Here is a 27,855-nt window from a genome sequence, read left to right on the forward strand (position 1 = left end):
GAAAATGTTTGATTAACTCGCGCGTAACATCTCGTTGCAATTAATTTCAAAAATTCATACGGATTCTTTGTTTCTTGAAGAACCTTTCACTTAAAAATGGCAAACAAACCGACCATAACTTAACGTCACACTTCCATTGCCGTTTTACACTTGTCTACTTTATCCTGGCTTCATTACAAACGCGCAATGGATACGGTATATAGCGAGAGTGTAGTATAAGACACGGTTTCGTAATTGAGTTGGTTTGTCCTTACCAGGAGCGGTTCTCAACGTGACTTGGTTCCACAATAAGTGATCTTGAAAACCGACTGCTGCGGTACAGATGCACTTGAAAATTAAATTTTCTTTATAGACTGCTGGAACGGAGTTAAGTAGCCTTAAAAACAGACGGGAGGTTTATTAACCACTTCACTGTCTACGAAGCAGACACAATAGTTAAACTATAGGTGTGTATCACAAATGACCCGAGTGAGAGGGAAGTTATTAAGTTTTTATTTTATTACATTTCTTTAAGTGCCATTCTTTAGGTGGCATCCAATAACTTCATAATAGTCAAAAACAATACTAACGAAACACTAGATACCGTGTATGTATCCATGTGTGAGGCGTCAAATACCAACAACTTCAAAAATACAAAGTTACTTGGCACAAACTATAGCTAAAGCTTGGTAAAATAGTTTCCAAGTAAAAACGACGTAATATGAAAATAAATAATAAATATATTATACCGAAGACTTATTATTTATGTGTATAGAAAACCAAGGACGTTGTCTTCAATTAACAAAAAACTATTTTGCACAGGCCAAGACAAAGTTTTATTAAATTTTTCTTGTAAATAAATATGTTGGGGCCATCTATTTTCAATTTCGACAGCGCTTATAGAAGTTCGCTTCAAAATTCTGAAATCTTATTCTGTTCTTCGTTCAGAGTTACAAAATGCACAAAATGAAATGTAATCACTGAATTGTAATGTATGACGTCGAAAGCTACACTATTCTTACCTCCTAAGTGGATGTTCAGACCGTGGACTGACTCCTGGAAAAAGCATGGTCATCCAACCACAAACAATGCCTTAAGTGCACTTACAGACTTTTTTCATAAAATACTTTTTGTAAAATGAAAGAAATTTTAAAAAAGTAAAAGGCACTCAAAGTTGAGTGTGTTTTGTTTACAAAATAATTTATTTTCTCATAAAAGGGTGTTAGGCGTTTATAACTTTAGAGGCTTTGTCGCTTAAATCCTAATGGGTTTAATGTACGTGTGTATTAAATTAGAAACGAGGTTAGCCAGGTTTTAACTTTAAACAGCTTTATAAAAGGGTTCAATGTCTCTTCGTTGACAACAACAAAAAAATAAAAATAGAAAAGAAAATCCTTTGCCAAACTGTAGAAAATTATTACAAAAATACTACACAACAAAACACCAGAGTTTTCGAGTACTTTTTCCGCATCACGAGCTTTTTGCGTAATTACTTTTCTTCTCATAAATACAAATATTACAAAAATAGTTGTTGTTCTAAAATCTGACACTCAATATCAAAGTACATAATATTTCGTTTGAAAACCAGTTTAATCAATTGAATATCGGGTGTCACTCCACGCACCGGTCAGAATAATGTGACAAACATTCACATCAACATGCATAATCAAAAATAGTCTCTATAACAAGACACCTAAACTTCACATTCGTATAACATTCAAAACTGTGGTAAGTACAATCAGAGACCTTTATCGTAATCGGTCAAATTCACTCCATTATCTGTGGACCGCCCTTTAATGATACGCTCATTATAATCTGTGGTAGCTTGTTACCAACTCCTTGCCTCGACCGCATCATTAGTATCTGTTATTTTATAAACAGTAGGTATTCAGTACCGCGCGAGCCGGCAGCGCGCGCGCACGCATTCATGTCGCCATTTTGTCTATTCTTAAACATGGCGTTGAGGTTATTTTTGTTTTTAATCTTTGTCGGGTTCGTGGCTAGTCAGGCCCCGAATCCGACCATAAGAGTGGCCCATGGTGTTCTGCAAGGAGCTTGGAAGGTGTCCACTAAAGGCAGGTCTTACGCCAGCTTTCAAGGGATACCATATGCGCGGCCGCCGATCGGAAAGTATAGATTTAGGGTAAGTTATTAAAACTTGCTTAGGTAGTTTGTAGATGTAGCTATATTACAAATGTATTAATCTGTAATGCGTTCTTCTCACGTGTTTAAGTACTCCTCACACTTTTAGAGCATTTTCTTGAAAACATAACCATTCTTCGATAGATAAGTAAACAGTAAGTTCAAAGTTTTCGCAGCAGCGTGTACACAGTTTCGCCTTACATCGAAAACATCTTGAGGAAACCTGGACTATAAAAAGTCTGAAATCACCAACCCGCATTGAGCAAGCGTGGTGATTAATGCTCAATCCTTCTCCATGTGAGAGGAGGCCTGTGCCCAGCAGTGGGACGATAAAAAGGCTGTAACAGTAACAGTATATTCAACTTTAAAGAGTATATTCAAAACATAAGGTAAACAACGGAATATACTGGCTTATGTTTGCCTTTATTATTTACTTAAAACAACCATTCAAAGTACGTACTACATGTTAACCTTGAAAACAAAGTTGGCGACCTAATTTAATAGTAGGCTTATTGTTTGTCCTTGAAACTTGTATTTAAACCTACTGTACTAATACTGCCTCGTTGGTCTAGCTGTCGCAAGCGCGGCTGCTGAGCACGAGGTTCGATTCCCGAGTCGGGCCGAAATCGCTTTGTGGGTTTTAGAAGACTTTCACAAAGCAGCCCGGAGCCTGGAAGCTGGTGATTGATACACCCGTGCATCGGAGAGCACGTAAATATCGGTCCTGCGCCTGATCTCTTACCGGTCGTGTCGGATTGCCGTCCCACCGGGTTATGAGAATAAGGAATGCACCTGTGTCTGCGCAAATGCTCGTGCACTATAATATGTCCTGCGTAGTTGGCTAATCTCCTTACATGAGAACAGCCGCCGTAGCCGATAATCGGCTAGGACATCATCATCATCACTAATACTGCTACGAATCTGTGCTTAGTCTGACCGTTTTTTTGGTGCATTTGACAGTTGACAGCTGCTGTCAGCTAGCACAAAGGTATTTGCCGGTATTTTCCCTTAAAATCTGAGAGCTGTCAACTGCACAGATCATTCGGTACACCTATAAAGAAACAGCTGGCTTCAACAGCAAATTGAAAGTAGACTTAAAAGGAAAAATTCTTACCTTCAAAGAAACTGTACCAATTTGCAATTTGTAACTTCCAAAAAATGAGGTTCTCAATTTACCTTTCCGTTTTATATAGGTACACAAACATAAGTTTTCCCAAAGATTAGAGAGTACAGGTGAATTTCTGATTAAGCTTTACTTAATTAACAAACTTTTCCAATAGCACTCCTTTAGTTTAGGAATTTTCCTAACGCTCGTAAAATTTTCGAAGTCCTTTTCAAATTAGTTTCTTACTTTAACGTCATGTTAACAAACTTGGATACATTTTAGCACAAAGTATCTATAGGTAAGTAAGTATATCTAAATATATTCTAAACTTGCTGTTCCTAACAGTAACACCTGCGTGCCTAAGAAAGACCGATCCCAGATAAAGAGTAACCTGCTTTCAGGCTGGGTACCAAATTGCATTTAAAGGGCTTATTACACTTTACTAAATTTAGTAGCCTAATTAGGTTTCTAATTGATGTAGTGTAGTGAGTCAGTAGCAGTACTTTTTCTTAAACTTAGAACCCTACCTTCTTAAATGCGATTTCATTTGACTGAATTTAGTAACTGCATAATTTAGATGACTGAATTTAGTCAAGTGTAATAAGCCCTTAAACCAACAATGCCAGTTTAGGCGGCAAACGCAACATTCGAGTTACTTGGCATTTATAATATTAGTAAATAGAGTTACACCATATCTACTATTGTTCACAGTGTTAGAGTAGGTAATCGTGACTGGTCAATGAAGAGATGTAGGTACTGGTCTACCTATATATTTATCTTATTTATTGTACTTACTAAATGTTATAATATTTGCAACGGAGTCTATCGATGAATAAAAGTAATACAAAATCATAATAATACGCATAATATGCAGTTACGTTGACGTAATGTTATAAAACCGGTCATGTTTTCTTTGAAAATTGCTAAGAATTCTTAATAGTTTTATAATTGTTTTTAATTATTTAATTTATTATCAGTCATTATTGAACATCTTTCAAACACCAGAAGGTAAGTATATGTCATGAATGGAAAAAAACTGAATTCTTGTTGACAGTTAAACTAGTAAGAAATAAATAGGTATTTATCTATATAATATAGATGAAGAGTTTTTTTATTTGTTTCAACTTGCTAATTTTAGGAACTACTATTCTGATTTGAAAAAATCCTTTTCGTGTGAAATATAGGCCAATTGCGAAAGAAGCAAGGGAGAGAAAATTGGAAATAATGGGTACCAACTTGCATAACATTTGATAGTAATCCTACTTATATTCTAATAGAATTTCGAAACAAATAAACACATAGTTTAACATATTATAAGAAAGTGTCAATATTATTTTTGTATCGAGCTAGCGGCAAGGTATTTTTTGCTGCAAGAATTATCATGTGTTTATTCTGAACTGGTATTTATATTGTATTTACTAATACGCCTGCCAAGACCTTAATTATTTGTACTATCAACTAAAGTTTTAAATCGACTGCCTGGTACCCACTCGTCTCTCCGTCGCCTAACCTTTTCCCAACTATGTTGGGGTCGGCTTCCAGTCTCACCGAATGCAGCTGACTACTTACCAGTATTTTACATGGAGCGACTGCCTACCTGATCTCCTCAACCCAGTTACTTGGAAAGACTGTTTTTTGATGATAACTCAAAAGCAAAACAAGTTGTTTATAATTAGTGGTTTGACAGATATTTTTATTTGATAATAAAAGAAAGCTATGACAATATATCGTAGGTCCTGTACCTAATAAATATTGATATTGTCAGCGTGGGGGCAATAAAAACGGCATCAAATATTCTGTACTATTTTTATATTCTATTTTTAGTATTTCTAGCTAGCTATTATGTAATTTAAAGAACTTGTTATTCAAGGCTGGAGTTCCACCTCTTACGAACACTATTAAAACATACTACCACGTGTATGCTTATTTTTATAACTATTGCTAACTTGCCAGCCGAATGAAAAGTAGCGTACAATCTTATTCAATAGACGGACTGCTTAAGTCAAGATTTTTTTCAAATTGGACCATTAATTCCTAAAATTACGGCGGTCCACCAAGTAACAGACCTTTTTAGTTAATTACTTATATAATACTAGCCGTTTTACCGCGATTTCACCCGCGTCCCGTGGGAACTACCGGAATAAAATATAGTCTATGTAACTGTTTTCAAATCAGTCGTTCAGTCGGTAGTTTTGAAACCTTAACAAAAAAATGTTTCCGTATTTTATGTGTTAATATTAGCAGTAGATATAGATTTTCAAACATACCAACTCAAAGAATAACAATAGACACTTTAGTTTGTTTTAAAATGTAGAGTTTATTGCGCGTTGGCTGCGACCAACAATTTGTATCAATATCAGTTGCCAGCTCAGAATACAAATTGGATGCAGTATTCTCGTTAAAACTGATCAAGTATAAATTTTACGGGTTCCGTACCACATTTATTTAACTTCTACAGACGAAGCAGACACAATTAACCATCGGTGTGTATTACATATGACTCATGGGACAGGGAAGCTATTATACAATCTTTCCAAAATGGGAGCAATGAAAGTCTTTTGGTCTTACTTTGGACTTTATCAAATCAAATCACCTTTATTTTCAGGCATCAAAGGCCCATAGATAAATACCTTAAAACTAGCATACATATGTTATACAAAATTGTTAGTAAATAAAAACTTAAAACTATGTTAATAGCACTTCCTTATGCACTATGGCACTGTGCGGTCCTGTGGCACTTGTCCGCGGAAGCGACGGAACACCACGTCCTGTGGCCAGAAGTTTTCGTCCAACACGAGTTTATCAGTTTTTCTATCATAGTTAATACGAAACTAGAAACAAAAAACTATTCATAAATAATTTAAATTGTTGTTGTTGCCACGTCACCTTAATTAATTGACCTTTTTACAATAATGATGCACCATTTGAAAAACATAGTTCAGACTCAAGTTTTTTTTTGGTGAATTTCTTAAAATGACAGTTTCAAATCATAACAATTACACTATCATATAAAGCAAAACAATATTAATGAAGTTAACAACTACATAGAGAAATAATGTTTTTATAAACATCTTTTTCGTGAACAGAACCCTAAAATCGGTATGAAAGCTTGTCACTGAAGTGGTGTATAATTACTGAGCTTTCATAACTAACTGGTCTCCGGGGAACGAGGCACGAGCGAAGATGTCTTTAGAAAAACTTTGATTAATGTAAAGCAGCAGGAAGTTCATTATCATTGCTGAAGGTTCCACGTTTTTCTTTTTTTTACTTGTTTATTTCATTTATGGATATCCATGACCACATATATTTTTTACTAGCTGACCCGGCGAACTTCGTACCGCCTAATTATTGGAGGCACATTTAATAAGTCACAAACACACGACACAATACTTTTTTTTTTCCTTATTTGCTCACCGTTTAGACCTACCCTGGACTACGACAAACATTTTAAAACCAAAATCAGCTGAATCAGCCCAGCCGTCCTCGAATTTTAATCAGACTAACGAACAACAATTCATTTTTATTTATATAGAAGATTAGTGACCTATCTGTTTATTTGTTACTAAATAGAAAAAGAGTTTTCACGAACCTGTTCTGCTCGTACCGTGTTAAATACAGATTATGTTACTCTGCAACTGCCTCGTTGGTCTAGTTGTCGCAAGTGTGGCTGCTGAGCACGAGGTCTCGGGTTCGATTCCCGAGTCGGGCCGAAATCGCTTTGTGGGTTTTAGAAGACTTTCACAAAGCAGCCCGAAGCCTGGAAGTTGGTGATTGATACACCCGTGCATCGGAGAGCACGTCAATGTCGGTCCTGCGCCTGATCTCTTTCCGGTCGTGTCGGATTGCCGTCCCATCGGGCTATGAGAGTGAAGGAATAGTAAGTGCACCTGGGTCTGCGCAAATGCTTGTGTACTATAATATGTCCTGCGCAGTTGGCTAATCTCCTTACATGAGAACAGCCGCCGTAGCCGATAATCGGCTAGGAGGACATCATTTCATCATGTTACTCAGGAAGAGTGTAGCTTTCCAATAGTGAAATAATTTTTAAATCGGTTCAGTAGTTTCGGAGCCTTTAGGGTACAAACAAACAAATTAAAAAAATGTTTTCTCTTAATTATATTAGTGTAGGCTACAGATAGAATTTTGACATTAGCTTGCCTTTAACGTGAAATTCATATCTCTAGTAAGCAAAACAGCAAATAGACAAATTAATGGAAGGTTAGTTAGTTAAGTTCAAAGGCTATCGCTTTTACAAAGATTTTACCTAGTACATTGTGAAGAAACTTGGAATGCTACGAAGTTTCAAAACTTTCCCTCGTAGTAGAAACACAAAATTTTACTCAGCTCAAACATTTTCGTTATTTTATTTGGATGCATGTTTTTATTCTTCAAAATTTCTTTTTCAATTTACTTTATTATCCTATTCTGTCACTCCTTTTGTTTGACACGAGAAAAGAGGATTAAATTCTTCATTTTAATCTTTGAATATTTTATACATACAGAAGACAGAGCTAAACTTGATGGACACCCAATTAGGTGAAAACGAAAAATTCTCAGAAATGTCTAAGTTGAAATGTACGAGCACATTGCAGACTTTTAGTCGGCCGAGAGGTTCGATTGAGATTTATAGTATTGCGCTCATAAAAATGATCAGGTATTTGACCGGTATCAGATTGACTGAAAATTAATCTTGATTCTTTGTTTTGTTCCCACTAGTTCTACTGCACAGTTCTACGATAGAACTAATGGGAACTTTTTTTCCCACTACTTATATGCGGGTAAAAAAATGGTAGAACTAGTGGGAATAAAGACTTCCACTATTCCCACTAGTTCCTCTGAACACTTGCGGTAGAACTAATGGGACATTTTGTTCTGCTACACAGAAAAAGTACAGTCGACGGCCTGGGTGACATCTCGCCGGGTCCGTGGTCATATGCATATCTAAAACCTTTGGGCCATCTGTTAGCCGACTGATAGTCTGCAGTGTGCTCTAAGTTTAAAACGAAAAATTCGTAGAAATGTCTAACTTGAACTGGAATTACAAATTACTAAGCGAGAATTCAAAGTATTGTATTTCCGAATGTCTTCTACAAAGGCTATTCTATGGAACAACCTATTGTGTTAATGTCTCTAATGAAATATTAATACCTTCATTTACAAAGGGTTTCTTGTTCCTATCTCTTGACTTCAATCTTTGGAGAAACTGTGTACAATTTATCTCTTCATCATTTGGAACCTTTTGATCCTTGCCCTCGGAAACAGTTGATAATATTTGGCCTTAGTAGCCGACACCTAGTAGATTTAGAGGTACAATAGACTGGTCTTAATGGAAGCCTATCGCAGTCCACTGCTGGACATAGGCATCTCCAAGTGCACGCCACTGAGATCGATTTTCGGCTTCTACTTAATGGAAGATATGTGTCAAGAATCCAGCAAACTCTTTGTAAATAGCTACTAAGCTTATTTTCCACGATTAAATCAAAATATTATGAGAAACTAAGAAACATTTAAGTTATTTCTAAGCAAGGGTAAACTATGCTCCTCTTAAACTCCCTATTATGTTACCATAGTGCAAACTAGACTGAATAAAATGTACACTTTCAAAGTGTTATACCTTTACAGTACCTACCTAAACTGTTTTATCTTTCCTTTCACAACTATGTTCAATTTGTTTACAATTACGCATATCACTAAGGTGTGTTATCGAAGTGACCCTTGTTTCATTATACCGATAAACTATTGTAAACATGCAAATAAATATATAATTGGTAACCAAAGCAACGAACAACCTTGGTCTGATTAACCTGTTATATGTCGGAGCGCAGATATGCACGAGACACAATTGATTTTCTATTGTTTTATAAATAGCGACATACAAGCAGTTAATCCAAGTAACTAGTGGTGATTTCATTTGCATAAAAGAAAATATTTTTTCGAGTAAAAGAATTATTAATTATGTTTGTCTTTGGAAAGGAAAGAAATAAGAATTTATCGAAGTGGACAAAATCACCCAGTTAAAGCTGCAAGGGAAAACTTTTTAATACATGTTGGCATCTGTTGAAAAAAGGTTAAATAGGTTAAAGGTTAAAAAAGTTAAATTCTAGCTACAAATTCTACATTAATTTCTTTACTTGTACTTGGTAAGCCTACGATCCTTTAACCTCAATAAATAGAAATTACTCAGCCGAATTCTCTAGAATAAACTAAATCCAAAGTTCCCATAAGAATAGTTGAGAAATAAACAAACTATAATACAACATTATCCAGAACAAGGCACCACAACAAATTTACTCTATTATTCCTCAGTAAATACAAACTTAAACAAATTAAGTTGAAAACCGTATCCCATCAAAGTTGTTTTAAGTCCATTGGAACTGTTTGTCAGAACAATAGTTAGGTCTGAAGGAAACTGGTCAATAATAATAAGTAAACAAACTAACTTATTAAGGTCAGACAAGAAACTTAAGTATAATATTAATATTAAACCTGTATTGTGTAAATCTTACGTAGATTTTTGAGGCTTCGAGAGGCTTTTTATTGGAATATTGTTACGGGAAGTTTTGTGATCTGTATTTTTTTTAAAAAAGGTCAAAAGTATTTATGAGAAGTATCAGGAATAGCAGAACTCATCCACATGCGAAATAACTGATTAAAAAATGATCTGCTAAGTTCAGTGGAATATGCAAGCAGAACAAAATGACTAGCGGATATATCATAACGCAAAATCTCTTACTAGCTCCACTCTTACACGCCCTTTATAAAAAGCCCATTATATTCAAAATAAAATCACCAATCAATGAAAACCAATCTTTGACAGGTTGGATTTGTTTTGACAAAGAACCAGAACATCTCCTTAGGCAGTTGTCCCACCAACGACGAGAAAACGACTAACTATCGGCTATTTCCTCGCCCAAGAAACGTACAATAGATATACTTTCCAAGTGAACAAAAGAGATGCATATACAAATAGTTGATCGCTGACTGTTCACACTGACGGCGAGCACTCGCTTCACTAGTTTGTCACTGAGCGACAAAAGCTATGAAAGATAACACTCGCTCGGCGACAGTCGCCAAGCGATTAGAACTCACGCCGAGTGAGCAACCAGTGGTCATTTCTCTACAGTGCCATTCTAAAAGTACACGGTTTTTTTATTTACTATGAATATCGAAAAATAATTTGAATTATCATTGTTATCTAGTTCAGACGACGATGATGATGAATTCTGCGAGTAATCGCCCGCCTCACTCGCACACTCGCTTATAGCCGAGCTACACAAATATCGGAACTACGCACTCTCTCCTCGCGTCTCGCTAACTCGTTTCTAGTTCTAGCTCTACTCGTTACTCGTTAATCGTTGCCGGTGAGACAAGTGCCTTAGTTCTAGTAACTGTTCACGCCTACCGTTCATTACCGTAGCCTACAAGAAAGTTCCTGACCTTCCCTCCTTATGACATCTCCGCTAACCTATCCGTAACCTTTACTTCCTCCGTGGACACATTCCTTTGTCATAGTTTTTTTTTCTTTACAATAAAATTATGCTAGGGTAAATTCTTCTGCACCAATTGTTTCGATAGTACAGCTGTTTCTCATACAAATGCATAAGTATTGTTGCAATCTGTAAGTTGGCTGCATTAATTTCAAATGCCAAAGAGCGTTCGACTCGACTGCATGTAGAATTGTAGATTTGTCTCAATGGGGTCGTGACTCGTCCTGAGATGGAAATTGTGAACTTTCTGCTATTTTTCTTTATTAAGTTTATTTGTTGAAGTTCGAGAGATCGGTTGCCATTCGTTTAATTTGATATCTACATACAGAAGTAGTACATACCTAGAATTGTATTTGTCATCAGCATCTGACCTTTTTACAATAATTTGGTTCGAAATGAAATTACTTTTACACGTCATGTTAAGAAGGCTGGGGTCGGCATTTCCTAACTGACTGATCGCTGAAACAAACTCAAGGGTCATAGTCTCTTTTAAAGTCCAAACATGTTATAAATCAAAACATATTATGTGTGAGTGTCACCAGTTCAGCATGACTTCTTCTTCCATAGCTTTCAAATATCGACATCCCACAAGTAACATTTTACGTCTACAATATTGAAATCACTTTAAACTTAAAAACAATAATTAATGAATTACTGGGATTTTTTTACACTTTTCTGCATTTCCTTCTTTTATATTATAACCTACAACAGTGTTGTACGACGTCTGCACTTATGCAGCACATATTTCAGCTAAAGTAAATTACAGTAGGCAGTAGTACATGAATAAACCATGTGTCAGTGAGGCTCTCCCGAGTGATTGATCATCAAGTAATTAGAGCAAGAGTTACGCATGGTGCACTGTGCTCAATATAATCAACTAACTGGAGTAACAAGGTTGTATTCATATTCTGTGTAACGTTATGATCTAATGTGTCTGAAATACATGGCTAAATAGAAAGAAGTTGATAGTCAAGTACTGAAAATATCTTATATCTACTGGTAATACAAAACTAAAAGGTTGGTTTGCTTGAACGCTCTAATCTCAGGAACAGAGGGTTCAATTTGAAAAAATATTTCAAATAATAATTATTATTATTTATTAGACACCCCATATGACTTATCCGGGTGCTCGAAATAGTTTCCACAAGACGAGGACTGAAAGTACTTTATTGCTGTAAAAATCGTTCATAGGTTTTTGCGTGACAAGCATTTACAAATCCAAAAGTTCACGTTTAAGTATAATATTAGTGCGATGTCATAGACAAGTTATAGATGAACTGAAACCTAATTAAGACGGTCTGACCGTTTCCATCGAGGTTTATGAAGACATTTCTTCAAGATACGAGTTGAATAAGAAAAGCTAGTTGAATAAAAGGAAATGTGTTTTCTCATTTAAGTTTACCTTTTCTTTATATTTTTTCCATTTCATTCACTGAAAAACTTTAAATTAGTTGATCCACAAATACAAATCTCATCATCTGCATCTGGTTAGATTAGAGGCTGACCCCAACAATCTTGCGAAAATACTTGTAAATAGAAGCTACCTAAACTGACCAGCTTCTCACCGCAATTTCACGAATCAATATGCTGATGAAGATGCCGATTATTCAGCCACGGAGGCTGTTCTCGTATAAGGAGATCAGCCAGCTGCGCAGGACAAATTATAATGCCCAAGCACTTGTTTGGACACAGGCGCACTCACTATTCCTTCACTCTCATAATCCGATGGGACGGCAATTCGACACGGAGAGAGATCAGGCGCAGGACCGACATTTACTGTCCCCAATCAATGTAGCTTGTGTATCATGCATTCAGAATGATATCTAAAATCACGTCTAGTTTCAATCCCACAAATCTATTCAGAAAATCAAACGACACATTCATATTCTATGCAAATTTTCCACCACAGTTCACATGCAGTTGCAGTAGGCAATATACTCCAAAATTGCTCACTACACTGAAATTGATTGCTTTGTCTGTCCGTCAAGCGTGAATTTATTGTGCTCGCTTTCATATGTATCTACTAGGAAATAATTAAACAAGTTCGTATCATAGCTTGTAGTATTTCCTGGTACCCGTTTAGAAAAGGTATTTAATGTTAGACTGAAATCAAACTTGAGTGCAAAAAAAACTGGTTCCTTACACTTATAGGTTTGTTTTTTGTCTTAGTTCTCACGTTCACTTGCAATGTTAACTGGATTGTTTAATGCTAGATTGGTTAATAGTTATGTAGGTATCACAGTATCAAAGTGAATGTCTCATGCTTTAATGTCACTGACATGGCTAAATAGTATATTGTAAGTACATAGATACATTTTAAGCAAACCTATTTTGCTTTTGATTTTTAATAACTGACCCGTATTTACTAACCTCTAGTGTATTTCGTAGTTTATCGAAGGAGTTCTAGACACATACAAATATACATAAGTACGCGTATATTGTCTAGACATGCAGAGATGCAATCAAGGCATCTTCCCATTCTCGTTTGTATCAAAGATGCGGTCGGTAATTGCAATTGTAAAGCCAGAATAATATCTACGAATCATACCTAAATCTTGTCTTGATTCTAGATTTAGCCATTTCATTATTTGAATTTGAATATTACTTTTATCTGTAATTTCAAAATATTCAAACATATGAAAATATAAGCCACAATTTTACCCTGGTGTTTCTCGCGCATAAAATACAGTCTTTGTTTTAAACCTCTTCAATAAACTCACAAGATAGATTCTTTATGAGTATTATTTTGATTTTTCAGGAACCACAGCAATTGAAGCCATGGCTCGGAGTGTGGGACGCCACCAAGCCGCTGCCCGCGTGTCTGCAGTACGATCCCTTCATAAAGAAGATCACAGGTATTTAATACCTACCTACCTATAGAGTATCAGAAGTGCTAATAAGTAATCCTACCGGTTAGCACTAACTATTGCTAGATTGATTTGTGATTAACTCACTTAGTATTTTTTCTGGAGTCGGAAAGAGTATTTACTATTGTTTCCTGGCTTTACTTACCTCGAAGAATAGACAGGTTCACATCCCGAAATCCTGTCCTGGACCTTGGCCACCTTATTATAAAACGTGGTTTAAAAAAAGTACCAGATTTGTACCACCTTTAAACCACCTTCCCGAACAAAATGAGTGGACTAAACCTATACTGAAACGGTTACTTCTTAAAATCACGTTTTATAATAAGTTGGTGGATGTTTTTCAAAATATCAGTTAAATTAAATCTAAACAGAAAACCCTATCCGGCTACGACTAACTTGCTACAAAGAAACTGTAACAATCTCTCAACTATTACTCTCAAGACGAAGCTGCGTTTCGTTCACAATTTCGTGAATACATTTCACAATGTGTCCCCCATTTATTGTAATTACACAGCTTCCAAATTAAGAGACATCGTCGTTTCTGCACTCCAGAATTGGTTTGAACGAACCTTTATTTCGGCCAGATCATTTAACTTAAATAAAGTTGTTTGAAAGGTGAAGGAAAACATCTTGAGGAAACCTGGACTACAAAGTCTGAAATCACCAACCCGCATTGAGCAAGCGTGGTGATTAATGCTCAATCCTTCTCCGCGTGAGAGGAGGCCTGTGCCCAGCAGTGGGACGATAAAAAGGCTGTAACAGAACAGAAAGTTGTTTCTCCCGCAATTTATTTCAGAAAGTAGAAATCTCTTTCAAGTTCATTTAAGTTATATTTATTGGAGAAAACTTGTTATTTGAAATATCTGGAAGAATTTATAAAGCATTGCGGGCAAGATGTAGCTGACTCGTGTCTGGATATTCTCTCTCATTAAGTAACTTAAGAACTTTAGTGTCAAACGGTTTTTGAAGTGATAACTTTTTAGCGGCGCTGTGAATGGATGGCTTTTGTGTGATGGGGAAAAATACTTAACTTTCGACAGGTCACTTGACCGACATATTTAAAAAATCGTAAAGGTACGCTCTGAAAAACAATGGATCACATTGATTTTACATCAAAAACTAAATATTATTGATCAATCAAACAAAGAACAATGAACCTTACTATCTATCCATCAGAATTCATAACATCGTCATAAAAAATGCAAGTCATCTCCTAATTCTCCTAAATTTCTTCACCAGGTAGCGAGAACTGCCTGTACCTGAACGTCTACACTCCGAAGATGAACCCTGGAGCCAACTTACCCGTGGTGGTGTTCATCCATGGGGGCGCTTTCATGTATGGAGAAGGAACAGTATATGATGCCACAAACCTCATGGATTGGGACATGGTGGTGGTCACTCTGAACTACAGGCTTGGACCTCTAGGTAAGGATTTCGGAGCTTTTTATAATTTCTTATTTATTGACCTGATCTCTCTCCAGTCGTGTCGGATTGCCATCCTATCAGGCTATGAAAGTGAAGGAATAGTGAGTGCACCTGTGTCTGCGCAAATGCTTGTGCACTATAATATCTCCTGCGCCGCTGACTTCCTTGTGAAAACAGCAGCCGTAGCCGACGATCGTGTAAATGTCAAATATCTCGCATTGTCCACTACTTTTGTCTCGGATTTCGTATTCCTAGACCAACTGTGATAAATTCTTATCGTCAATGGTCCTCCCACTATCATCGTCATGATTCTATTTATATCTGCGCTCGAGTGCACTTGGGGATATAGTTCCTTTTTATCTGCAGATATACTAGATACTGAATAAAAATCTTAATAGTGTGGGTGATCATATAGCAGAGTAAATTGTGGGCAATGCATTAAAGACTATTTAAATAATGTGACTATATTAAAATAGCGACAACACTGCGGGAAGTTCTTGAGATCGATACACCCAATGCTCGGTTGTAGTATTATTAGATACACACTGTTAACTGTCAGATATCTAATTAGTTTAGGTATCACACTAACCATAATCATAAGAATAAGTGTAATGTTTGTATGTTTCTTAATTCGCTCAATTTGCTGGTCCGATTTCGAACCGATATCAAAATAACATATTTGGGAAGTATGTTCTCAGGAAATCGGTGAAACTGCTAGCCAATGTTGATAAGAATAAATAATAATATAGTAGCATTCCATGAGAATCCTCTAGAATATTACACTCGTATTACTAAAGTAAACACAGAAAAATACTGTTTCATCAATTGATTTACGCATCTTTCTATCGCATTATTTTCGCACAAATCAATAAAACTAAAAGAAAACCTGGGAAAGATACAACTGTTATCCAAACACGTGTAACTTTATTCGAAAACAAACAAACACACAAAATAAGCACATTTATACGTAAGGCTGCCTTTTAAGTTCTGTCGTTTGCTAACTTCCCCCGATTATTAAAAAAATATATATATGCCACTTTCATCTTCTTGAATTTAGAATTAAAAAACAAAAGAATGTTTTTAAATTGATCGAATAGTTTTATTGTATCGTCCATTCAAACGTGACAGGTCGGTTGTAAAAATGGAAATGTCTAAGGAAAATTTGCGTGCGATAATTTTCTAGAACTTCAAAAGGGGGTTGTCGCGACTTCAGTGCTTTGAAGAGATTAGTTCTGTATTTAATGATGTAGCACCATGCCTTAGGACCGTAGAACGCTAATATTTAGGATTTCAACTTGGGCACTCTAGTCTTAGTGACAAGCCACGTGAAGGTCGTCCAAAAACTCCATGACGGAAGATAATATCGACGCCGTGCGGCAGCTAATTCTCGCAGACCGACATGTAACATACCGTGAAATAGAGGCATTCGTGGACATTTCAGGGACCACTATCCAAAAAATACTGCACGAAGAATTTGGAGTAAAAAAGTTGATCTCTCATGGGATACTACATTTACTTAGCGACGGCCAAACATCAGCCCGATTAAGTTGGTGTCACAAAACTCTGCAACGATTCGACCGAGAAGAGTCAAAGCATGTCTATGATATAGTTAGTGGTGACGAATCTTGGATATATGGTTACTATCCAGATTATAAGCACCAGTCCACTGTCTGAGTCTTCCAAGATGAGCCGAAACCGACCAAAGTCGTACGCGCACGGAGCACTTAAAAAAACTTTTTGCCTCGTTTGTGGAAATGGGGGGGCACGTCGCCACTGTTGTACTTGAAGATCGCAAGACGGTTACTGCTGACTGGTATACCAGTGATTGTTTTCCACAAGTCATCACCGAAATTAAAAAAAAATATTCAAGACGTCATGTCACACTGCACCATCACAATGCAAGTTCGCACACCGCCCACCAGACAAAGATGTTTTAGAGTTCCGAAAATGTTGAAATATTAGATCACCCGCCTTACAGCGATAGCTTAAGCAATAACGATTTTTTTACATTTCCCAAAATTAAGCAAAGTCTTCGAGTTCAACCTTTCAGCACACTTGAAGAAGCTGTTGACGCATACAAATCAGCAGTTTTGACTACCCCCACTTCAGAGTGGAATAAATGTGTAAAAAACTAGTTTCAACGCATGCAAAAGTGCATTAAATATTGCGGAAAATTCTTTAAAAAACAATAAATCGTAATAACCTACTGGATTATCTATAGTTATTTCAAACGACACAACTTAAAAGGCAGCCCTCGTATTTCAGCCAACCGACTGGGACCTTATCTCTTTTGTCCAAGGTCGGGAGAATAATTCAGGAATACAGAACCCAATCATTTTACATAATAGCCACAATAATAACAGAGTAATGAAGGAAGCTGTTTATCTCTTTTGTATTGTGTGTTAAAACACCCAATTTTCTCTTTTGAAAAGGAATATTGTTCTTTGTAAAAATGTTAGGAGTGAGGTGAATTTTTGGTTAACAGTTTCTCCAGCGTTTTGAGAGAACTATTCTTCGTAGCTGGATGAAAAGTAGTCTACGTCCTGGCTTAGGCTCTCGATGATGTGTGTTTCAAATGTCAACTAAATCGGTTCAGTAGTTTTGGCCTGAAAACGCGAAAGATAAACAAAGCTTTCGTATTTATAACATTAGTAAGAATTTTAAAGTAGCATAGCAACTAAAACAGGAATGGAGTATGTACTACTATATTACAATTATTCTTCTTATATTATTGTCTTCTCAACTAATCACGGTCATTAGCTTCCACATCAGCTTCTAAACCACTTCTGTCTCCCCAGGTTTCCTCAGCACGGGAGACGAGTTCGCTCCCGGCAACAACGGACTGAAGGACCAGTCCTTCGCGCTGCAGTGGATCAAGAACAACATCCTCATGTTCGGAGGCAACCCTGATAGCATCACGTTGACTGGGTGCTCCGCTGGGGGCGCTAGTGTGCACTATCATTATTTGTCTCCATTGTCTAGAGGTAAGAATATTTACTCGTCTACTTTAATTATTCAGAGGTTGGAGAGCTTTTTGAATATTTTCGCTTCCTATTATATCAGAAGCCATTGGCGTGCGTTCCTATTATCGGTCCTTTTCGGGGTATATGGCAGCTCATACAATAAGTCTCTTAGTAGTAAGTATGTCATGTCCCATTTATGCAATTGGCTTTTCAAGCCTTGAATCTAATAAGAATATTAAGAAAATAAGTCTTTTAGATGTCCTGATTCTAGTATTCAAGAAAGAGATCGTGTTTCCCTATTCGTCCCTTTTCCCTTATCTAATCGTTGTTTCTAGTTCTTTGCCAACATTCCTATCTTCTTCACTTAATCCACTAATCCGTTCTTAAACATACAACCGAGCTTGCTTGCGTTTCTATTATCTACACGTTTTTGGAATTTACCTACACCTTTCATAATACAAACTTCGAATGGCTATGTCGACACGTTAGTCTCAAAAATATTTCCCACCGAATAGAATACGAAAAATATCTTGTTTTTATCCACATAACAACAAAGGCCGCTGACCCTACAAAAAAACTATCAAATCAACCAAAACATCAGTTGAGCAAACCCAAAGTTTTCTAACTAGATATCGTAAAATCCACGGAATAAGAAATGATGAGCGGAGATAACATAACGCAGGTAGGTATGGCGCCTTCTTCTAGGCCAAATTCGTACGGTGTGTATGACCAATTCGATCAGTTACGAGTCAACTAACAAGGCTTTCGCGCTCTTTAAGACATCTGTCAACGATATTTGGTATTACAAAAATGTTTACGTCCAAAGAAGTCGTATAAGGGCGAAGACAGTAACATTCCTCGTCCCCCGCTCACCACGCATTTTGGCGCGCTACTTTCTTAGGCGATTTTCCGCTAGTCATTTTGTTCTCCATGTTCTCGTACAAATCTCAAACTACCGTCTCTCGGGTCGTCGATTTGTAGATAGCAGCGATCACTTGGAGATTTCCGTCACGTTTCTAAACCAGTACCAACTAATATATTTATTATAGAGATGTCTCTAGTTATGAGCGCAGAAATCGAAGACTCTCGTGGAATCCTGAATGAACCGTGCATGAGTTAGGCGATAAACTAGTTTACGGCATTGCTGAACTGCGAATATTTTGTAGTAACCTAGGGAATGAAAAAGTTAATGATTTCGTTCACAATCACATTAAATCCTATCGAATATACTTTATGATATTCTATGGCGAATCGTAAAAAAAATAACCTAATCCATTCAGTGGTTTAACCACAGGAGTCATTTTTCGCTTTTATAATTTACAACATCATGTGTAAAGCAGAGATAAAGTTAGGAATATCCATGGAATATCGAATGTTTTGATCAGTTGACAGATGTCAGTTTTCAAGGGAGAATTTCAGTTGTTTGTAATGACTGACTTTTATATGGTGTTCTAATTTTCGCACATTTTTATTCTATTTACTTTGTTTGAAAAATTCATTTTTTTATTTTTACGTATTTTTGTTTTTTCTTTATGTTAATCGACATATATTAACCAGTATATTAACACACTTCATTTAATGTGATTGTGAACGACACACCCGATATATTTAAGTACTTAATATATTGCGACACTTTCGCGCACGGTCGGTTAGCCTTATGGTAAGCTATCGATTAGCTTGTGTTATAAGTGCTAACACAACTGATAAACTACATATAATTTACATATTATATACCTATAAAAACATTCATCAACACCCAAACCACAGTCAACAAGCATGCTCATCGCACAAATATTGACCGTACCCGGAATCGAACCCGGTACCATCTATTCGGCGGCAGTCTGGCATGGTGACCATTGTGTCAAACGTTAGCTAGGTATTATTTTTTTAATACCGCACTTATATTTTTATTTTGTTTGTTGTCAACACAATCGCTTTAATTTCGTCAATAAAACTTAATTCATTGCTATGTTTGTTTGCGAAGTTTTCCCTCTGCCAACTAGAACACAATAATATTGTAGAACTGTCAAATGAATGCTATTGTTATTCCGAATGTTACACAAATAGCTCTCAAATGGGACAAGAATTGTGTTTAAAACTGCATTTTATTTCATATTTTCTTTTATTTTGTCAGCTGGCGTATTTTAGTCGTTAATTATTTCTAAATGGCACATAAGAGTTTCGAAAAAGACTAGAACAAGTAAAAAGCACTGCCGACCGCACATGAAGCGACTGCATTAAATCGGCCGCAGCTGCATTTTTGGTTTGTATTTTGTAAGTCATTGTATATCCAAATTGTATTGCTGCGCCCTAACAGGGTATCATGTATGTATGTGTACCTCTACATTCTATAACACCTATGTAACACTCTTGATCGCAACAAATGTTTGAAGTGTGTACCTATTAACAAGAAACCGCATTGGATCGAAGCGGCAACAGCACGTGCAGTCGCCCTCGGATATCGATTGTTTTCGTGCAGTCAGCATTTGCAGTCGGCAGCCAGCATTCAAAAAGTGACTTAAGAGTTTCAAAAAAGATTAGACCATGTTAAACTGTGAAGAGCACATTGACATAAAACAAAATGGCTGCGGATCAATAAACAGCTGCAATACGCTGCAGGCACCGCAAGTAATTAGAATCTTTAGTTCTTCGAACAGACGTTCTTTATGTCAAAGTTCTGGCAAATTCTCTCGGAAATGGCAGCGGAGCACGATTTTCGTGTGTTATATCTTTTTAACTGCGAATTTTAGCTGAAGTTTCTTTTATGTAGTTCGTTAAATGGCTCTCAAATAGGATGTTATTTATCTATTATTTAAAAGAATACGATTTCACAGTCTAACATTTACCATAAAGTATCTACTTATTGACAAATCAGTAATGTTCATAGGGCATAAGAAAATATTTTCATAAACTTTTATACATTTTCAGTAACGAAAACGTGCCTTATCGGTTAAGCGAACTTAGCTATTCTGCGCCTTCGCGTAAACGATATTTTTAACCGAGTAATGAAAAATTAATTCAAAAACTCGTAACAGGAAAATGTATCTCAAGAGAACTATGAAAACGTCTTCTACCTCAACCTATAATTTTATAAACACGAAATTTTGTACTTTTACATTTTTTTTACGAAACGACTACCTAATATTATATGCACATGTACCTATGTACACATGAAACTTCGCATTAATATAAATACCCTATACATCATATTAACGCAGTTAATTTTTATCTAAGTGCGGAAAACAGATCCCTCATTAAACAGCTAAAACCGCTGGCGAAAGCTTCTTCATAAAATCCTTATTCCTTAGTTATTTTAACCCTGACTAACGCTGCAAATAAGAGCTTTCCTAGAAACATGTGGTACACATCCTTTGTCTCAGTTCATTCCCTTGACAAACACATTGCAACAGCTAGCTGCATTTATTTGACTAAGCAAACCCACACAGTGCCAACTTCAAAGTCGGCCGACAGTTGACCCCATAGTCGCCAAACATTTTAGAGAAAATCTGTATTCAAATCAAAGTTTTCATGCCTATTTTCACCAACAAATACCTAAATTAAGGGATCCCCTAAGAACACTTAGGGAACACTCAATACGAATTTCGTTTTCACTAAAGTTTAAGTGTGCGTTATGACCTTTAAGTATTGGGGGAGCCCTTATTCTAAGTAACACTTAGTTAGGGAGACGTTAAGAGATTGTTGGTGAAAACGGGCATCAGTCGGTCTGATACCAGCTAAATACCTGATCAATGTGCGTTACTATCATCTTCATACTGATTTATGAGCCCAAACAAACTATCGGCCGACTGAAAGTTGGCTGTGTGCAAGCAAAAAGCAACAAGGAACGTAAACTTTCAACTGCGTTTGTCTTTGTAATTGTTCTCGCAGATAAACATAGTGTTTGGTTTGTCAACACGTCCCGTTTGACGCACGGTAAACGTTACACAGACATTTTGTGTCTACAGCGGTGTAGGGTTATTGTGAAATGCAGATGTAACAATGTAAAGGGTAGTTAAGCATTTAGTTTAGTTACATCTGACTAAGTTAAGTTTAAGATAACAATAGGGTTATAATTATTTCTGAGATCTTGCAAATTGTAAGATATTTAGCCATGGCTCCTGAATGTGATTCACAGCCGAATAGAAGACCTAAATCCTCAACAGAAAAGAGATTATTTTAGTCGACACCTAAAATATGACGTGTGGGTAGAAAACACCAAAAATAGAAAGAAATTGTCAGAGCAATTTGTTACTCCTACGAACTCCTTAAAAAACTTAAAAAGCTAGCTCAAACCTACAACTTCGCCTTTCAAAGTCACTGACAAATGTCTTTCTAAAAACAAGTCTGTAATTGGACTAATTGGTTCTCCACAGTCTAGTCAAACGCTCAAACGTACGCTAAAATGAAAAGCTATGACAGACAGACAGAAAGCCGAATGCTGGTTGTTCTTTGTCCACTATTCGGATTTACCCGACACTGCAAAACATCGAAAAAGACATCAGAATCGATTCTCTAACGCCCGTTCCCAATATACTATCTCTATCTGTTAATTTGCTTACTAAAGATACAATTTTGACATAAACCCCATACAAGTAATGTCAAATTCCTATCTCTTGTAACCAAAACAATAAATAGATAGGATATTGGGAACGGCCGTTAATCGAATGTCAGTTGTGTATTCCATTGGCAGTTGATATCTTTATTGTTCATACTCTATTGGATTTGTGGGGTCGTTCGTCGTTTCGCCCCACAAGCGATTGGCACCGCGGTGCCAATCGACGAAGTACAGTTTTTGAATGGGTCGATTGGCACCACAGTTTTGGTTTTTGTTTTATTCGGGGCGAATGGCCCAAGGTATCTTAAGCATAGGTCGATTCGCACCACGCAGTAAAACATTTGGTTAACTCATTTCAAATATCGTCAATTCCAATTATTTATTTGTACAGTCGATACGAAAATTGACATCATCTACCAGGAGAGCAGAAGTGTAAATGTGAGTGAATTGTGTAAAACTCTAGGAATATTAACAGTTGGGAAAACTCGGCCTGAAAAGCACGGGCCAGATTACCATGAGAAGAAAGTAACGTAGGTAAATTGACCCACTGAAATGCTTTTCCTGAAATCTGGTAGTTGTGAAAATTTTCACAGCTCAAAATCGTCAGAAGGCCAAAAGACTTAGATCTTTTTCATAATTTTCATCAAAAATATTATAAGCAAAATACTTGGTCTAGAATAATGGACTCTTAATATAAACTTTGTTACTACTGTGTGAAAAATGTGTTTTTTTTTTATATTTACGTTTTGCATCAAAATTGAGATTATTTTAACTTTCTTATATTGGGTACTAGGAGTTCAGCATTTTAGACAAATTCATCCTCATCCTCCGAACCTTTTTCCCAACTATGTTGGGGTCGGCTTCCAGTCTAACCGGATGTATCTGAGTACCAGTGCTTTATAAGGAGCGACTGCCCTATCTGACCCCCCCAACCCAGTTACCCGGGCAACCCTTGAAGTGGGATTGGGCGGGTCACATCTGTCGAATGCACCCGGACAAGTGGGCCAATATCACCACAAAGTGGATCCCGGAGGATGGAAGGCGACCGAGAGGGAGACCAAGGAAACGCTGGAGGGAAGACTTGGACAGCTTCCTCTCGGACTGGCCTCAAGCAGCGATGGATAGAGAAAAGTGGAAGGCTTTGGGGGAGGCCTTTGCCCAGCAGTGGGACAGCATAGGCTAATTAAAAAAATATATATATATTATAGTTAATAAGGACCGTAATTCGCATTTTCGCATTCGCACGCGAGATCTGACAATAATTGATTTTGATATTGAGTTGTGTAGCAGTGAGTACGTCTTGCTCCCTTAAACGGCACTGCTTGTGGTAGCGTCGGCGGTCGGGTTGCCTCCCTTCCTCAAAAATGTGCGAGGGGGGGCGATGGCTGATCCTCGCGTTAAGATCGTGAACAGGTGCTGCTTGTGGTGCCTGGTCGTCTTACTGACAATATAAGTAATTATGTAAACTCATTTATATATATTTTTTTTATGTTCATGGCTGAGAGTTTACTATATTCGTTTCATCCATGTTCTACATTATAGCACATGTAGGTGGGCACTCCGTTATATCCTATTATGAATAATTTGAGACTATTTTTCTTTTCATTAAATTCATTACGCTTGAGTTAGTTAAGGTATGTAGAGGCTGCATATTGTATAATGTAATACATATTGCACACAAATGTATATATAATAAATTGTTGAAAGGTTCTTCTAACCTACAGACGGACATGTGTTGCTGGGGAGTTTGTTGCTCCACTTCTTCTTCCCAGCAAAAACATAGTTTTTGTATGAAAATTATGAAAAAGATCTAAGTCTTTTTGCCTCCTGAGAATTTTGAGCTGTGAAAAATTTCACAACTACCAGATTTCATGAAATTAAGTCCTAATGGGTGCTTCTGCTAACTTCGAAAATATTCTGAATAACTAGCTTAAGCCCTCTTAAGCTAGTTATTCAGAATATTTTTATCAAGTATTTTTTTATATTTACTTCAAGTATTTCATGCTGTCCTGGTACATCGTAAGATGAAACTCAGATACAAAAATGCATTTTTTTCGGTTTTGAAGTATGGATAAAACTTCAGTAGGTAATGATACTACACGGAAAATGTTATAATAAAAACTGCATATCTCCTCTGACTACAATCACAATTTCAAAAAAAGAACTGTTTCATATTGTGGGGCGAATCGACCCATTCCAAATGTGTAGTTCGTCGATTGGCACCGCGGGGCGAATCGACCCATTCAAAAATTGTACTTCGTCGATTGGCACCGCGGTGCCAATCGCTTGTGGGGGGGGCGAAACGACGAACGACCCGATTTGTGACGTATGTAGATTTGAAAAAAGAATCGTTTTGATTTTGCACGAAGTTTGATTAAAAAGTACAACCTCATTATTGGACTTTATTAACTTTGGTCTGTGATTTTTGCGCTCGATTTTAATCTTTTTAATTTAGTTTTAAAAATTATGTCCATTTAACTTACGGCCAGTTTCTTCATCAAAAGTTAAAGTTAAAGTAATGTCTAAAGTAAAAGTAACGGTCAAATACGTTTTTTCAAGGCTAAAGTGACAGCAAAACTAATAGAAAAATTGAATTTGACCGTTACTTTTACTTTAGACATTACTTTGACTTTTACTTTGGCTTTAACTTTTGATGAAGAAACTGGCTGTTAGTATCTTTTAGGAATAGTTATTAACTGCTGACAGAACTCATTAACTGGCACTGAGTAGGTATCGTATGAAATAAAATAAGTTTATTTCCATTACCATTAAAAAATCCTGTGCAACATTAAATTATTAAAAAAACTTGATTCATATAACATAACTAACTCTGAATAATGATTTAAATAAAAGAAACGTGTTGTTCTGACAGGTTCCTTAGTAAGGAATATTTTATGGTCGTTTGTTTTGCCTGCTATGTAGCTGGCCACATCTGGCTGATACCACTGGCTGAATATATTAGGCACGTTGCGTAAGTACGCAAGAATAAAAAAAAAAAGTTTGTTTTGTTTCGAATTTAGAACGCGTCGCAATGGCGGGAGTTACTGCAGATGTTTATTTTAAGTTTTTATTGTTTTACTTTATTTTATTTATAATGTAACTTAAATGGAGTTATAAATAGTATTGGCATTATTAATGATACACCTACCGTTTCATAAATACGATTGAATCTACTGATTCTTTTCTGCTTTTAAACTAAGCAGGTGAAAAGGTATTTCTAGTACTAAATATGTTCAACAGATTATTTGTATTCATTATTATTTTAAGGGTAGAACTTTTTTCAAAAAAGTCTATCTTATTTAACTAATCCAAAACCTTCTAGAAAAGATTTTGCTATCAAACTAAGCTCGGACCCACCGCCTAGTTTAATTAGTTTCATGAATGTTTAATATAATGTATTTCCTATGTACGGTCTAGTTAAGAACTTTTGTAATCGATTCCCAGATTTTGTATTTGACCCAGTAAGGAACTTTTGTTCATTTTGTAGACTTCTTTAATTCATTGCCAAATTCTGTTCTGTTATGTTCTATTAATTTATTATTGACTTAGGTATTTTTTAAACCTAAACTTCCCTTTGTGGCTTTGCACGAAAAAAATCCTTGTGACCTTTTGTTAAGCCATTCTAATATCGTTATTATTTTTCTTTCTTCTCTTTCGATTAGTCAGACGGGGTCAGTTAGTTTTATTAGAATACTCGTGATATATCGAGACTTTTCACACCAATCCCCTCTATAAAAAACCGTATGAGAATCCGTGAATATTTTCCCAACGAGATACAATCAGACATAGTACTTTTATAAAAAAAATATAAGTAGTAGGTACTCTAAATATCCTCTCCATATTCCAGGAACCTTCGCCCGAGGCATAGCCTTCAGTGGGACAGCCTTAGCCGAGTGGACCCACTCCATCAAGCCGGCTGAGAAGACCAAGGCCCTCGCTGCTATAGTCGGCTGCCCCACCAACACCAACAAGGAAATGATGGACTGCCTCAAGTATAGGCCCGCTGAAGTCATCGTGAATGCACAGATTGAGATGTTTGTAAGTATAACGCAGCTTAAATGTTCTAGTTATAACTAAGCAAGAATGTTTGTAAATAGTGTAGATGTTTGTTCCTCTTTCATGCAAAGGAAATTAACAGAGCTTAAACATTTTTTATCCATGTGCTCGAAAGAGATCCCCTGAAACACGGGCGAACCGTAAACATTAAATGAGAGCGTTTTATATTACTCCCAAACGCATGTTTGGTTCTATCTAAGGGGCAATTTTCAAAAATAAATATAATACGCATTGCAGTGTACTCACAGTAGACGATAACGTCAGCTTTTCAGGATATTTTTCCTATTATGGATAATATTCCATGTCTCCACTCAAGATTTTCCGGCATTTTCCAAGCATTTCCGGATGGCAAATTTGACCCATTTCAACCAGATTATTAGTTGCAATTAGAACTGAACATCCCTTAAAGTAATCCCATAACCACGTCTTATAACAAATACCTCATCATTAAACGCCCAATCAATTTGCTGTCAGCACTCAATCCTCGTTTGCACACGCAACCATGACAGTTTATGTCTCCATCAAACACAGGGTATATTGGCATACTGCCAGTATAATGTTCTGCGGTAGTGCAGTACTTAATTCTAGGCTGAACTCGATCAAAAGCAATTAATAAACTGGATTAATGGTGCCGACATACCCACATAGATTTCGGATAGCTAACGTTTGTTAGATTGGCAATAATTCGCCATCAAACTCTAAAGTTTGGTGTAAAAATTGTAATATTTTTGAGTATCATATATAAAAAAAAAGTTATATATTGCATGGAAAGGCTATCCAAAAGACTATTACATATGTATATCGAAGACATATACCGAAATCGAAGGTGAGGAAAGACTTATTTACACGACACACACATAATACATATTTACTCACATGAAAAGTCACCCAACAGATGTATTTCAGTTTTGGCTTCGCTAAAATTACTCAATCAGAACAATTAGTTTTATGTCCAAGTTCGACGAAACTTTGTAACTTATACGATCCAAGTCTTACTACAGATTTTTAAAATAATACAACCTCTACCCTTTAGCAGCTTAAGATTTATTCTAGACCTGACCTATTTGGCACGGCCACTTTAAGCAACTTTGTTCAAAATCTATTGAAACTGTACGTTACTTATTTAGTTTTTCTCTTTAGCTTAGCTGGAACTGCAATTTTGTGTACGTCATATGGCTACTATAAGCATTCTTTTCTTGGAGAAATCGTAATGCATAAATCTTCAATTTAAAGTTTTCTAGCATCATTTGATTACCAAAATCAAGGTTTCAAAATA

General features: G+C 36.4%; 1 protein-coding gene across 1 annotated transcript in view; it reads left to right on the forward strand.

Annotated features, from left to right (window-relative positions):
• Positions 1-1,866: 1,866 nt before the first annotated feature.
• The window catches only part of LOC124637660 (venom carboxylesterase-6-like), a 30,586-nt gene continuing 4,597 nt past the window's right edge, over positions 1,867-27,855 (forward strand). The window contains exons 1-5 of the mRNA XM_047174272.1: positions 1,867-2,122; positions 13,472-13,568; positions 14,820-15,005; positions 17,804-17,989; positions 26,371-26,561. Coding sequence (XP_047030228.1) covers positions 1,907-2,122; positions 13,472-13,568; positions 14,820-15,005; positions 17,804-17,989; positions 26,371-26,561 — 876 coding nt within the window. The 5' untranslated portion in view covers positions 1,867-1,906. The remainder of the gene's footprint in view (positions 2,123-13,471; positions 13,569-14,819; positions 15,006-17,803; positions 17,990-26,370; positions 26,562-27,855) is intronic.

Source organism: Helicoverpa zea, chromosome 16 (genome assembly GCF_022581195.2).
Source record: "Helicoverpa zea isolate HzStark_Cry1AcR chromosome 16, ilHelZeax1.1, whole genome shotgun sequence".
Taxonomy (NCBI): Eukaryota; Metazoa; Arthropoda; class Insecta; order Lepidoptera; family Noctuidae; genus Helicoverpa; species Helicoverpa zea.